Source organism: Chrysochloris asiatica, unplaced genomic scaffold, assembly GCF_000296735.1.
Source record: "Chrysochloris asiatica unplaced genomic scaffold, ChrAsi1.0 scaffold00004, whole genome shotgun sequence".
In the NCBI taxonomy this organism is placed as follows: Eukaryota; Metazoa; Chordata; class Mammalia; order Afrosoricida; family Chrysochloridae; genus Chrysochloris; species Chrysochloris asiatica.
In genome coordinates, this window is record NW_006408522.1 from 14,188,242 (window position 1) to 14,202,575 (window position 14,334).

A 14,334-nucleotide genomic window follows, 5' to 3' on the forward strand; every position below is an offset into this window, starting at 1 on the left:
AGCAGTCCAGCACTTATTCTACAGCGTCACACCAAGACTTCAAATGGGATACAACGTGTCTAGGGAGCCCTTCCAGGAATAATCTGGAATTTCTAAATAGGGGAGACTTGTCATGAAGCTTTGTTTGCATAGCAAGCCTACTGTATGAAATTAAACTGCATGTTTATTGAAGGCAACTGGGAGGGGAAATATTGATAGAGACTGGGAGGGAGGGAAAGATTAAGACCTCAAGTCCTTCCCAGATGAATTCTACCAAGAGTCAATTTTCTCATCATTAGTTATAAACATTTTGGAAAAATTAGGTTCAAAGTACAGCTTTTCATTCTGGGCAGGGAGAATGGCATGTGTGACCCTGAGTTGGCTCTTGTTCTGTGTACCAGTAGCTAAGTAGGTGGAATGTTGAGCTGAGTATCACCACCACTGGCAAACACTGTGGGAAGTCAACTGGGCCAGAGTCACATAACAGGAGGGAAGCAAACAAATCCATAAACACATTCAGGAATGACCAAGCGGGGGACAGACTTGAAGGCAGGTCATAGAAGGTGGGACTTGAAAATTAATTTTAACTTGCAAATCATAGTGGAGGTTGGTAATTCTAGATTAGAACCAGCTCTGCAACCTCCACACATGTCATCCATGGCTCTTAATCAGCCTGAATCTGCTCTTTGTCTTGAGCAATGGGGATAACTCCACTCTGCTTTCAATGTTTACTGCTGAAGCAATGCCATGGTATTTGGGGCATTTAAATGAGGAATACCTAAGCATCTCCTTGAGAAAAACATAAGAGACTTAGAATGTTTGAGCTGCTCTTAGGAAAATCAGGAATGAAATACTCTGAGTGGTTACAATTTACTATAGTGGAGGAAGATGGCTGGGGATTTGAGGCTAGTGGTGGTTATCACATATGTTGAGTGCATTTGTATACGTGCGTGTGGCTTTTCTTCACGTCCTCTGTTTAAACATTTCTTATTTCTGAAATTTGTTAAGAGATGTTCTTTTTAAAAACTCATGTAAACATTAAGATAACATAGCTTTGTGTCTTATCTGCAAATGCACCAATTTGCACCAAATAAAACGGGGCTCACAGAGCTAGAGGTTTTGACCTTACATGGGAATTATTTATATGAGAAAGCAGAAGCCCAGAAAGGGCAAGTGGCATGTGGGCCAAATATAGGGCTGGAGTCTCTGTCTCTGACTCAGCCTCTTAGAAGACGAGCATTTTCCAGGACAAAAAGCAGTGTCTGCGGCCCTTCAATGTCAGAGAAATTCTCTTCCTCTTTTATCTAAATCAGATGCCTTGCTTAGCCAACAGGTGCATCAATCACTCTAGGAGGACCATGTTGTTATTGTTAAGTGCTATCAAGTCGGTTCTGACTTATAGAGACTCTGTATAGGGTTTCTAAGAAGCAGGTAGGTTTGAACTGCCAACCTTGTGGTTACCAGCCCAGTGCTTATCCTACAGCACCACACTAGGACTCCAACGGGTGGAACGAAAAAGAAATGGCAGTATATAGGTGACATATCAATGGATGCATGAGTGGATAGATAGAAAGATTCAAATGGAATGCTATAAAATGTTAACACCTGTTTTGAATAAATTTATGTCTGATTTTGTTTTCTTCATAAGATATTTTTGTATTTTCCAAATTTTCTCCAAAGAGCATGTATTTAAGATAATAAATTAAATATTATATTCCAAAAAATGGCATTGATTGCTTGTGTTGTACCATGTCTACTGTGGTAGGCTTCTCAGCATCTGCTGAACCCAACTGACTGGTCTGAACCAATCATGGTCTTCCCATTCCTTGCCAGTGGAGTGCCTGGGAATGGTCAAGTGAGCTAATCCTGGCCAGCGGCACATGAGGCAAATAATGGAGGTCCTCTAGACTGTAACACCATGAGGAATAGCCTCTTTGCTTCCTCCAGAAACTGTCAGATTTTCAGATGCTGCCACTAGCCTAAGGCTGAAAGAGGAAAGAACCAAGGGAAATTCAGACTGTGGTAATGAAGCCCGAAGTGCCCTGCCTGGAGCCCATCTACTCCTATGCTTAATTCTATAAGACATAAACATCTTTTTTAATGAAGCCAGTTTGAGCTAGCTTTTCTGTTACTGGCTGCCCAAATGATTCAGATTTGTGCAGGTTACTTTGGGGTGTCCAAGATACTAAGCAAAAGCACTTGGGAAACTCTATTTCATATGCAGTAGGAAAGCAAGCCATTTGGTATTCTGAGCATCTATATTTAATACTGCCCACCTGTTGACGGCACTTAACAACAACAACAATCTCACAGAAGTTCAAACTATACCCCATCACAGAATTACATCTGTATTTTTAACATGACCAAGAAACTAGGTAGAAAAATTTCCATCCAAAATGATAATGCTAAGAAATCTTTCAAAAGGCCTTATTACAGTCACATCAATGCTGCCGACCCACCCTCTTACATATAACTAAAAGAGGAGAAAGGAGGAAAATACTCCTTAAATGGCTCACATCTTTGATGTAGTTCATTTCTTCCTTCAGCTGATTGGTGGACCAGCCGTACACCACCATTTCTTTCTGCTGATTTTGATCTGATCTTCGTACCACACCATAAACGACACCCTGAGGAAGTTTCCTGGTAGCGTCTCCATTGCTGATGTCAGGATGCTTTGAGAAGGTAGAAGGAGACAGAAAAAATAACATTTTAGGCCTCATGACCCAAGCCATGGTATTTTCAATAAGCTCATAGGCATGTGAAAGCTGGACAGTAAATAAGGAAGACCTTAGGAGAATTGATGCTTTTGAGTTATGATGTTGGAGGAGAATATGAAAGTGCCATGGGCTGCCAAAAGAACCAATACATCCATTTTGGAAGAAGTGCAGACAGAGTGCTCCTTAGAGGCTAAGATGGCCAAACTTTGTCTCTCATACTTCAGACATAATGTCAGGAGGAGACCAGTCGCTGGAGAAGGGTATCATGTTTGGTAAGGTGGAGGGTCAGAGAAAAAGAGGAAGACCCCCAACTAGATGTATTGGCCAGGTGGCAGCATCGATGGACTCAAGCGTGGAAACAGTAGTGAGGTTGGCCCAGGATCGGGCAGTGTTTCATTCTGCTGTGCATAGGGTCACTATGAGTCGGTACCGACTTGATGGCACCTAACAACAACAAATAAGGAACCCTGGTGGCACCGCGGATTAAGCATCGGGTTACTAACTGAAAGGTTAGCAGTTTGAATTCACCAGCTGTTCGTAAAGACTCACACCCTTGGAACCCCTATGGGCAGTTCTACTCTGTCCTACAGGGTCACTAAGATCAGAATCAACTCCATAGCGGTGAGGTTTGGGGCCTCATGTGAACAGCTACAAAAAGGGCCCACCATGTGTAGCTGTGCAGTTCTGCCCGACACAGGAGTGCCTGGCAACAGGTAAGGCGGGGATGAAACTCAGTCTGGTCTCTACTTGCCATGTCTCACCTGGCCTGGGCTTGGCTTGCCTTCACAATGAGCATCTCTCTCTAATTTGTCCTAAGGCCCCACCCAGTCACTTAGTAATAAATTTGCAGAGCTGGATCTTTCCAGAGGGGGCATCTTTTCCTCATTCTTACAAAAGTGCCAGATGGGGTTATCTCTCTGATAACTAACATATTGCTGTTGTGTGCTATCAAGTCTGTTCCAACTAATAGCAACTCTGTATAGGGTCTCCTGATGGTGGTTGGTGGGTTTGAACTGTAGACTTCACAGTTACCAGTCCAGTGCTTATCCTACAGCACCACACCAGTGTCTGAAATCTCACATTCTTATTAATTCTGCCTTCCCCCTGGGGTCACCTCCTCTGTGTGTCTTCAACTTCTGCATGGTATGTGTAGTCAGAAATACATGAGGTTGGGGGTGAATAAAAGGAGCCCTGGTGGTGCAGCAGTTAAGCACTCAGCTGCAAACCAAAAGGTAGGCAGTTCGAACCCACCAGCTGCCCCACAGGAGAAAGATGAGAAACCATTTTCCATAAAGATTAGAAATCTGATGGGGCAGTTCTACTAAAGGGTCATTATGAGTCAGAATTGATTCTACATCAGTGGGTTTGTTTTTTGGTGGAAGAAGAATGTTGGCAGCCAGCCGGCAGCCAAACTGTCCTCCAAGGTTGTTGTTGTTGTTGTTATGTGCCATCGAGTCGGTTCCGACCCATAGCGACCCTGTATAGGGTTTCCGAGGGTGTAAATCTTTACGGGAGTAGAAAGCGTCATCTTTCTCCCGCGGAGCGGCTGGTAGTTTCGAACCGCTGACCTTAAGGTTCGCAGCCCGATTCGTAACCACTACACTACCAGAAGAATGTTGGCAGCCAGCCGGCAGCCAAACTGTCCTCCAAGGTTAGGGCTGTTGTTGTGAAGTGCCATCAAGTTGGCTCCAACTCACAGCAACCTTGTGAAGAGCGACGGGTGGGTCTGAACTACTGGTCTTGTGGTGAGCAGCCTGGTGACTAGGGCTGAGTGGGATTGAAACAGTCTGTTGTGACCACTCCTTAAATATGTCTGAAAAGCCAAGCAGAGATGCTGTGACTTGAGTTCAAAGGTATCTCCCTGGTCCTGTTAAATCCTTAATTCCTTCGATTAAAACACTGATCATTGTTGGAATGCAAATACCCTTGGGAACAGGTACTACAACAAAGTTTTAACACATCTTTGTAGAATGAAGTCTCAAGAAGTAGAAGGGAAAACTAAGATTGGCCAAACATCTACTGTTCCTTAGCACAATTAATCTTCACACTTATCCTCCAGCAGAGCAGCTGTACTCTATGGCTGAGAATACTTAAATTCAGAGAGCTTAAGTATCTTGCTAACTTGTCCATAGTCACACTCCTAGATTCAAGCCCAGGTCTGTTTGACTGTAAGTACATTTATTTGTAGGGGCACAGACCAGGGAGAGACACAAGTAAAAACAGCAAGACGAAAGACTGAGGCTTCAGAGACAAACTGCCCTGTTTCCAAGGTTCCCTAGGGCTGACCCTGGTACCCAGACAATGCCATAGTACGGAAGCTTGAAGTTCATCATGGCAACTTTGTTTTCTCACTGATCTTTGAACCACCTTTACACAAATTCTCTCCATGTACTCACACAACACTCTTGACATACAAAACTGCAATTTGCATTTAAAATCATCCACTGAGTCCGAACAGTAGGTTCTTTATGATTCCGCTCATTTGAAAGTTATAAAAAACAAATCCAGAGAGCTACACCACAAATGATTCATAATGATACCCCTAAGCAGCGGCAGTGAGGTGAACAGAGGAGCTGCTGATAGACATGACTTTCGCTTTTGTCTTTATACCCTTATTAGTATTTTTTGTTTTATAATAAAAACTTCTTAAGACTTCACAAACATCTGCTGTTTCCCACCCTTCTGCACATCTGGGGGAAGAAACCGGGTGGAAAGGAGCTGTAACATTTTGCATTTACTTCTGATAAACGCATGAGTCTCTCATGCTTACATCCCACCGATATTGAAATGAGTATGTAAGCTAGATGGCTAGGCTGCTAAATGGTTCTTTTTGTGGAGTGACAAGCTGGGATGAAGACATCCTGTGTACTAGACATATAATTAAGAAGAGGAAAAGCTCTAATGAAACTCCCACACTCCAGGAAACAAAAGCCTGCTCCTTCAGTCTCCGACTCCGCCCATTCCTGAAAACCCCACCCATTCCTGAAAACCAAGCTGGTGACCACAGGAAGCTGAGGTAAACTGCATTTCTACAAAGCAAAGGCTTTCACAGGTGGGGTGGTTTGCAGGAAACCCCTCAGGTGACTGGATACAGAAGATTCGGCCTCAACACCAGCACAGGTGGGAAGACCATCATTGGTGGTACAAATAATGCCACAGACAGGCAGCCTGCAATACTGCATTAGACATCTTGGATCTAAAAGTTAAACACCTGGAAAGAGATCTAAGACACATTAAGGGAAAAATAGTAAATTTCATAATTCCTATTTTTTTTTTTTAAATGTGCTTGGCTGTTTTAAAATTGCTTGTGAGGATAGAATTTTTCAAACCTTTCAGTTTCCTCATTAGATGGGGAATTGTGCTTTTTCTTTTACGCTATTTGAATTTGGTTTGGGGCAAAAAAAAAAAGGAGAGGGATACTATTTTTGAATTGATTCTTTTTAATTGTTTTAAAGTATTAAACTGTCAGGGTTAAAGTAAAAGGCCCAGGAGTGGTGAGGGGAGGATCTGGTTACAAGACTCTGCTTAGAAACAGGGCAATCAGCTTGGGTCACTCCACATCTAGCCTTCAGAGCTGCTACATTGACAGGGAAAAGGATCCAAGGTTTAAATAAAGAGGAGATGGTATTTGGGTTTTGGCCATCTTATTATACATTTTCTTTCATCCTCACAGTAACCCTAGCCATACCCAACGCCATAAATTGATTTTGACGCACAGCAGCCCAACAAGACATACAGTCTCCGAGGCTACAAATCTTTACAAAAGCAGACTGCTGCCTCTTTTAACCGTGTATCAGTTAGTGGATTTGAACCACCTTTTGGTTGGCAACTAAGCGTTTTAAACACTGCATCAGCAGAGGCTCCTTCACAATAATTCGGCCATCTAAATACAATTAGCTCGGCCAAGAATTCAAATGTCTGTGTCTTTACAAATTTAAGTTAGCTGCTTGGCCCCAATGCCTCCAAAATAGTTAATAGTCAAGAACAGAATTGGAACTCACATCTCTGTGTTGTAGCCTCGAGCCTGGCCCTCAGCTCCAAGGTCTGTTTGGAAGAGAATTCTTCTCTCTCCATCCACACCAGCCCTACGGCTCCTTCATTGGTCAACCTTCTTCTAGCCTCAGGGCACTTATACAAGCTCACCATTCAGATGAAATCTCTCTCCTTCCAGGAAGTCTTCACTGACTCTTCACACAGTCTCATAGCCCTGCTCCACAGCAATCAACAGAGCCATACCAAGATAACTAGTGTTTCTGCACATGTAGGACCTGCCTCCTCTGCAAACTTCAACAAGTCTAGGGCCTTGTTTGTCTCCTTTTCCCTTATAATCTCCAGCATCTAGCAGTGACTGATGTGCAATGGGATTCTCCATAAACATTTACTGAATAAAGGAGCTCTGGTAGTATAGTGGTTACGAACTGCAAGGTCAGCAGTTCGAAACTACCAGCTGTTCCGTGGGAGAAAGATGAGGCTTTCTGCTCCCGTAAAGATTTACAGCCTCAGAAACCCTGTACAGGGTTGCTGTGGGTTGGAACCGACTCCATGGCACATAACAACAACAATAACAAGTTGGAAGAGGTTCTGGGAATTACCCAAGGGGTATAAACATGGTTTAGCTGAAGGGAATAAATACTCTTTGTTCCTCTTAAAATAGGTCAGGTAGCTGATGTTTGCTCCAATCAATCCCCATTTGGAGGACGAGAGACTTCACAAAATGTATACTCAGATTAAAAACAATGAACTCTATACCAATAAAACTCCTTCCATGAAGCGACAGAAGGCAAAATCAACCTGAAAACAAAAAACCCAATAAGTGCATGGAATGAAAGAAGGTTATTATTAACAAAGACGTGAAAAGGAAACAACCAACAGAAAGGCACTGTGTGATCCCTAGGCAGATTTAATCCATAAAACACAAACATTCTCAAGTCGTTCCCTCCATCTACTCCAAGCTGAAAAATGTGTCTACAGGCTCATATGGCTCATTTCCCTTCAGAGACGGCTTAGAAAGAAGGAGAATCTATAGAAATGCAACTCCGCCTAACTTCCTGCTATCATTTACTTTACTGCCATTGAAGAATTTGGATTAGTGAGGCCAGTGATGTTGTTGTTAAGTGTCATTGAGTCAGTTCCGACTCACAGTGATCCTGTATAGGGTTTCCGAGGAGCAGCTGGTAAGTTTGAAGCACCAACCTTGTGGTTCAAACCGATCTTGTGGTCCTGTGCTTTATCCTACAGCACTACACCAGAACTCTTAGGTTGGTGACAGTTGACAAGATTTTCCAAACCTTATGAATATAACAAAAGATAACTAACAAAACCTATGACCTTCCAGCGGAATAAGTTCCACAAAGGATTTATCTCCCTTCTTCACTCCTACACCCCCAGTGGTGCTGTGGGTTAGGCATTGGTCTACTAACCACAAGGATGGAAGTCAAACCTACCAGCCACTCTGCTGGAAAAAGATGAGGCTGTTTGCTCCCATAAAAATGTACAGTCTCAGAAATCCCATACAGGGTCACTGTGAGTAGGAATCGACTCAATGGCAGGGGCTTTTTTTCTTTTTTTAAAAAATATTCCCAATTCATAGCACAAATAGATGCTCCATAAATAAGTCTTGAAAGAAGGAAGACAGAATATTTGTAAGCCCTGCCTTCTCTGCAAGTTCCAAGTAGACTAGGGCCAGCTCTGTTGTTGCTAAATACCATTAAGTTGGTTCCAACCCATATCGAGCCCTATATAGGGCTTCCGAGGAGCAGCTAGTGAACTCGAACCATCAACCTTGCAGTTCAAACTAACTTTGCAGTCCAGTGCATTAACCCACCCCGCCACACCATGACTCCTGTCTAGGGGGTCATGTATGTTGTTGTTGTTGTTAAGTGCCGTCAAGTTGATTCCAACCCATAGCAAGCCTGTATAGGGTTTCCGAGAAATGGCTGGTGAGTTTGAACCACTAACCTTTACAGTTGAGCACATGGCTTCAAAATGTTAGTAGAAAAATGGAATAGAAAGATAATGACTTTCTCCAAGAACTTTTGAAGCCCCCTCATATGTAGCCACCCTAGCCACTCAGGATCAATCTGTGCGAAGGAAGGGAAGCCAGTGGGCAATAAGAACTCTCAGGGAATAAATAAAACAGAAACAGTTTTAACATAAATCCAGCCCGAGGGCAGAGCTGACCACCATTTGCAGGCAGAGGACATTAGTCATGTGAGGAATGTGCTCTGGCCAGTCTGACCTGTGTGCCCATCTTCGTAAAGTACTGAAACCCGGCATCATGAACACTTGACGGTGTTTTGCCTACCTGTGACAAAAATGAACATTATAACCAAAACTGAAAGACCTTTCCACAGCCTGGGAGTGAGAACGCACAGCCCACATCCTCAGAAAAATGAAAACCTTTGGACTATTAAAATATTTATATTACTTTTCAGTGGCTCCAGATGATAATCACTGGACTGCAAACCACAACATCTGAGGTTTGAATCCACCAGCCACTCTGAAGGAGAAAGATGAGACTTTCTGCTCTCCAGAACAGTTAAAGGCCTTGGAAATCCTACACAAGGTCGCTGACGCTACAGCACTTAACAACAGCAACACAGGCTGAATAGAGACTACTTCCTAAGTAAGCACATTTTAAGAAAAAAACTGATTGATCACTTTACATTAGAGGGACTCCTGGTGTGGTGCTGTAGGATAAACAATGGATTGCAGACCACAAGGTTGGTGGTTCAAATCCACCAGCTACTCCTCGGAAATTCTGCACAAGGTTGCCATGAGTCAGAACTGACTTGAGGGCACTTAACAACAGCAATCACATTAGAGAGAAAAAAGAAAAACTTCTAGTCAAGCAAAAATCCCCAAAAGCGAGTTCTCAAGATAGTATCCTGATAGAGGCAATTTCTAAACAATTTACTTTCCAGCTTCTATGTAGACAACAGCTGCTTAGGGAAACAGAGAAGTTAAGAATAACGGGGTGGGGAGAGGGGAATGTGGTAATCAGGAACTGCTTTTCTGGAGTCCAGTGGTGTAGTACACAACTTAGGTAACCTTGACATAAAATGTAAACATCCTATGTTGTTAATTGCCATCGAGTCAGTTCCGACCCATAGCAACCCTGTATAGGGTTTCTGAGGAGCAGCTGGTGAACTTGAACTGCCAACCTTGCAGTTCAAGCGACTTCACAGTCTGGCACCACACACAGCACCACACCAGTAGCTTAAAGTACCAACGAAGAGCGAAAGAATCTTCACAGCTTTCCCACGCCCTCTGTACTCAGAGTTGATAGGGATGATCAACTTAGCCATTGGCTACCAAAAATGGGGGGGAGTGGGGGAGGTATAAAGGCAAGAAGTGACTGGCTTACAAGTTTTCAAGAGGGAATTTAATCTCAGAGGGTGTGGGGGAAGGTAGAATCTCCACTGAGTGGTTTTCATCCTGTCTGGATAGGGCTCTGCTATTCATAAGGTTTACAGTGACTAAATATTCAGAAGTAGTTTGTCACTCTTTCTTCCTAGTCTGTCTTCATCTGGAAGCTCATCTGAAACCTGTCCACCATGGGTGACCCTGCTGGTATTTAAAATATCAGTGGCATAGCTTTCAGAATCATAGCAACTCACAAGCCACCACAGTACGACAAACTGACAGACGAGTGGTGGTGGCCGTTAACTTCCAGAGGTTCAAGCCAGACTCAGAAGAAGCCGTGGAACGAGGGATACCATTGCTGATGTCCGATGGATCTTGGCTGAAAGCAGAGACTATCAGAAAGATGTTTACCTGTGCTTTATTGACTATGCAAAGGCTTTCGATTGTGCAGATCATGACAAACTATGAACAACATTGTGAAGTATGAGTATTCCGGAACACTTAATTGTGCACATGAGGAATCTGGACATGGACCAAGAAGCAGTTGTTCAAACAGAACATGGGAACACTGAATCATTTAAAATTAAAAAAGGTGTGCGACAAGGTTGTATTCTTTCACCATACTTATTCAGTCTAGATGCTGAGCAAATAATACGAGAAGTTGGGTTATATGAAGAAAAACGTGGCATCAAGATTGGAGGAAGACTCATTAACAACCTGCGATATGCAGATGATACAACCTTGCTTGCTGAAAGTGAAGATGACTTAAAACATTTACTGGTGAAGATCAAAGAGCACAGCCTTCGGTATGGATTACATCTCAATGTAAAGAAAACAAAAACCCTCACCACTGGACCAATAAACAGCATTTAAATCAATGTAGAAAAGACTGAAGCTGTCAAGGACTTCATTCTTCTTGGATCAACTATCGACACTCACGGAAGCATCAGTCAAGAAATCATATGACGTATTGCATTAGGCAAATCTGCTGCACAAGACCTTTTTAAAGTGCCTGACCCAAGCCATGGTATCTCCAGTAACCTCATACGCATGCGAAAGCTGGACAGTGAATAAGGAAGACCATAGAAGAATTGATGCTTTTGAGTTATGGTGTTGGAGGAGAATATTGGAAGTGCCATGGGCTGCCAAAAGAACCAACAGATCCATTTTGGAAGAAGTGCAGCCAGAGTGCTCCTTGGAGGCCAAGCTGGCCAAACTTCATCTCTCATACTTCGGACATATTGTCAGGAGGGACCAGTCAATGGAGAAGGATATCAGGTTTGGCAAGGTGGAGGGTCAGAGAAAAAGAGGAAGACCACCAACGAGATGGACTGACCAAGTGGCAGCATCGATGGACTCAAGCGTGGCAACAGTAGTGAGGTTGGCCCAGGATCGGGCAGTGTTTTGTTCTGCTGTGCATAAGGTCGCTATGAGTCGGTACTGACTTAATGGCACCTAACAACAACAGCAACAGATGAGGCTGGTGAAAGGAGATGGGGATAAGTCTCTTGTGGTTCAATAATGAATAACTGCTATCAGGACTGATTATGAATGTTGCAAATGTAAACGTAGACATTTTGTAACAAAAGGAGGGGCGTGGTTGATCTTGTAGTCCAGGAGCGGAGGACCCAGGGACCATCAAGGGAGAAGAACAGAGTGTGGGACCCTACCCAGAGAAGCAGTGACACCCAAGATGGAGGCAGAGACGATGACAGGGAGAGATGGAGCAGCTGGGGACTCTGGAATCAGGAAGGGAAAGGGGTTGTGTGCTGGTGGCCGGGGGGCAGGCTTGCAGGGTATATACCCTTTGGGTGTGTGAATGAGTGTATATTCCTGAGTGTTTTGGTGTACATACAAAAAAACAAACAAACAAAAAAACCCAGAGGGAATAGCAGCAAATACTGTTGAATGATGATATGCATGGAGGGGATTGTCATTACAATCAAACAAAATAAGATAGGATGAATGTAAAGCTGATGTTCTCCCATGTAAACTATCATTCAATTCACAATAAAAACTTTTTTTAAAAAAGCAAACATCCTAAATAGACCTTCCCTGATAGAACACATGCCAGTTGATGCTCCCATGGCAACATGGCCCAGTCTGATCCAGGTTTCAAGTCACATAAACCAAGTTGGAACTGCAAATCCACTATGAACTAACTGCATGAACCTGTGCAAGTTATTTACATCACTGAGTTCTAGGGTCCTGAATAGCAAGATGAGGACTGTTGCTGTTGTCAAGTGTCATCAAGTCAGTTCTGACTCATAGTGACTCTCTATAGGGTTTCCCAGGAGTGGCTGGTGGGTTTGAACCCCTGACTTTGATTAGCAGCCCAATGATGATTCTACAGCACCACACTAGGACTCCCCTATAGTCTACCATCACTGCATTTTCACCATTTTACCAACAATCACAAACTTACAACAACTGTGAGGATGGCATAGGACTGGGCAGTATTTTGTTCTATTGTTCAGAGTCACTAGGAGTTGGAATCACTTGATGGCACCTAACAACATTTGTTTGAATAAGCAATTCCAGAGCTAAAGAAATTTGAAAACCACTGGCTCTAGGCTAATGCTTCCTTTCACCAGAAGAGGAAACTGAAGTCACTAGAGATGACTTGAGTGGCCCAAGCGCTCCAGGGGATAGTGAGTGAGCCAGGACTAGAGTCCAGGCCTCTTCCAGGTGGTGTCTAGGGCTGCTATCTGTGAGAGGCTCAGAGTCCCTGCACGCTATCATGCAGGGCAGCCCCAGCCCGGTATGAATCATGGCAGCACATTCCTTTGCCTGGCAACTTCCTATATGTTGTATAAACAGCAACGCCAGGCCAGAAGTCAACAGGCTTATTCATCTAGGGCTTTTAAAGGGCTATAAAACCTAATGGCAAGGGTTTCCTCCTCTTAAACATTTTACAGGGTTATGAAAGTTCCCAACTTTACCTCCATCCCCATTAAGTGCTCTCCCTCACTCAGGGTTCTCAAAGAGAAATTGCTCCTTCAGAAACTCAGGCCACCAAAAAGAGGTCTGTGATGTGGAATATTAACAGCTTTTCACTGTGTTCTCTGCTCCAAGTACTTGGTGAATTTGAAAAGGACTTCACAATCATACAGACTCAAGACTCAGCAGAGTTCAACTCATAGTCAACTCAAACAGAAGTATGCAATGAGAATGATTCAAGATGAAACATCTGTAGTAACTGATGTTGATCCCATCTCTAAGGGAGAGCAGCAGATTGGATAACCTATAGGTCACAGGAGGGAACAATCCCCGAAGCATAAAGCAGTGAGAGAAAGTTCCAAATAAAGCAGGCTTTCACTGAACCTTGGAGGACAGGGAAGACTTGTATAAACTGAGAGATGCTGGAAGAGACTCCAGGCATGAGCTAGGCCTTAGGAAGGGTTTTGAGATGGAAGCAGTAGATTTCAAGTGTTAGGGAGATAAGAATTGAAGCTGTTCTGTCCAATAGGGCAGATGTACTCAACAAAACCAAACAAATATTTAAAACATACAAAAACCAAGGCGGTCTCATTGAGTTCATTTTAGATGGACTGATATCCGAGTAAATGAGGTCACCCAAGAGAAACTGGCAAGTAGCCTCAGAAAACTGCAGACCAACCAGTGATGCTAAATTACAACAAAGTCAAAATACTAATTTTTTTTTTCTGGCCATCACAAAATTCAGTTAACGTATTTAAAATGAGGGACAGCAGCATCTCCTTTTTCTCTTTGATCTCATTTGCTGTTCCACCTAAAAGAGGGTGGAGGTCCAGGTCTGAATCTCTCAGGAAGGTTGCTTAGGGAAAAAAGTTCTAATAAAAAATAAATTATCCTGAAGAAGGAGGAGCCAAGCCCCATGAGAGAAGGAATACGGCTCTGGATCTGGAGGAAATAAGAGGCAAGGAGTAGAGGGACAGTGAACCAGGTGCTCACTTCCCTCCCCTCTCAACCCGCATGCCGTGCGACTGTCCTCCTACTTCCTCTGCCCCATTTCCAAGATGACTCTATCAGGTTCTTTTAACTCTTCACAACCAGGCATAATTATGCCTATTTTATAGATGGAAAATCTGAGCATCAGAGAAACCAGGTGCTTGGGAGTTCATCTGCAAAAAGCCGGTCAGGGCAGTTGATATCTTCTGGAAGAAAAGGTCTAAAAGGACCAGGTAGCCAGGTCATCAGCTTTAGGGATAGGAAGCCCCTCAAACACATCTCACGAATTCACAACTCAAACAAAAAGAAGCTGATGGTTTTGCAATTGCACCCACATGCCTCC

General features: G+C 43.4%; 1 protein-coding gene across 2 annotated transcripts in view; it reads right to left on the minus strand.

The window, feature by feature from the left end:
- The window catches only part of MYZAP (myocardial zonula adherens protein), a 119,510-nt gene that overhangs the window by 83,480 nt on the left and 21,696 nt on the right, over window positions 1–14,334 (minus strand). For both annotated transcript variants that reach the window (XM_006831608.1, XM_006831607.1), the window contains exon 3: window positions 2,496–2,651. In XM_006831608.1, the coding sequence (XP_006831671.1) occupies window positions 2,496–2,651 (156 nt within the window). The remainder of the gene's footprint in view (window positions 1–2,495; window positions 2,652–14,334) is intronic.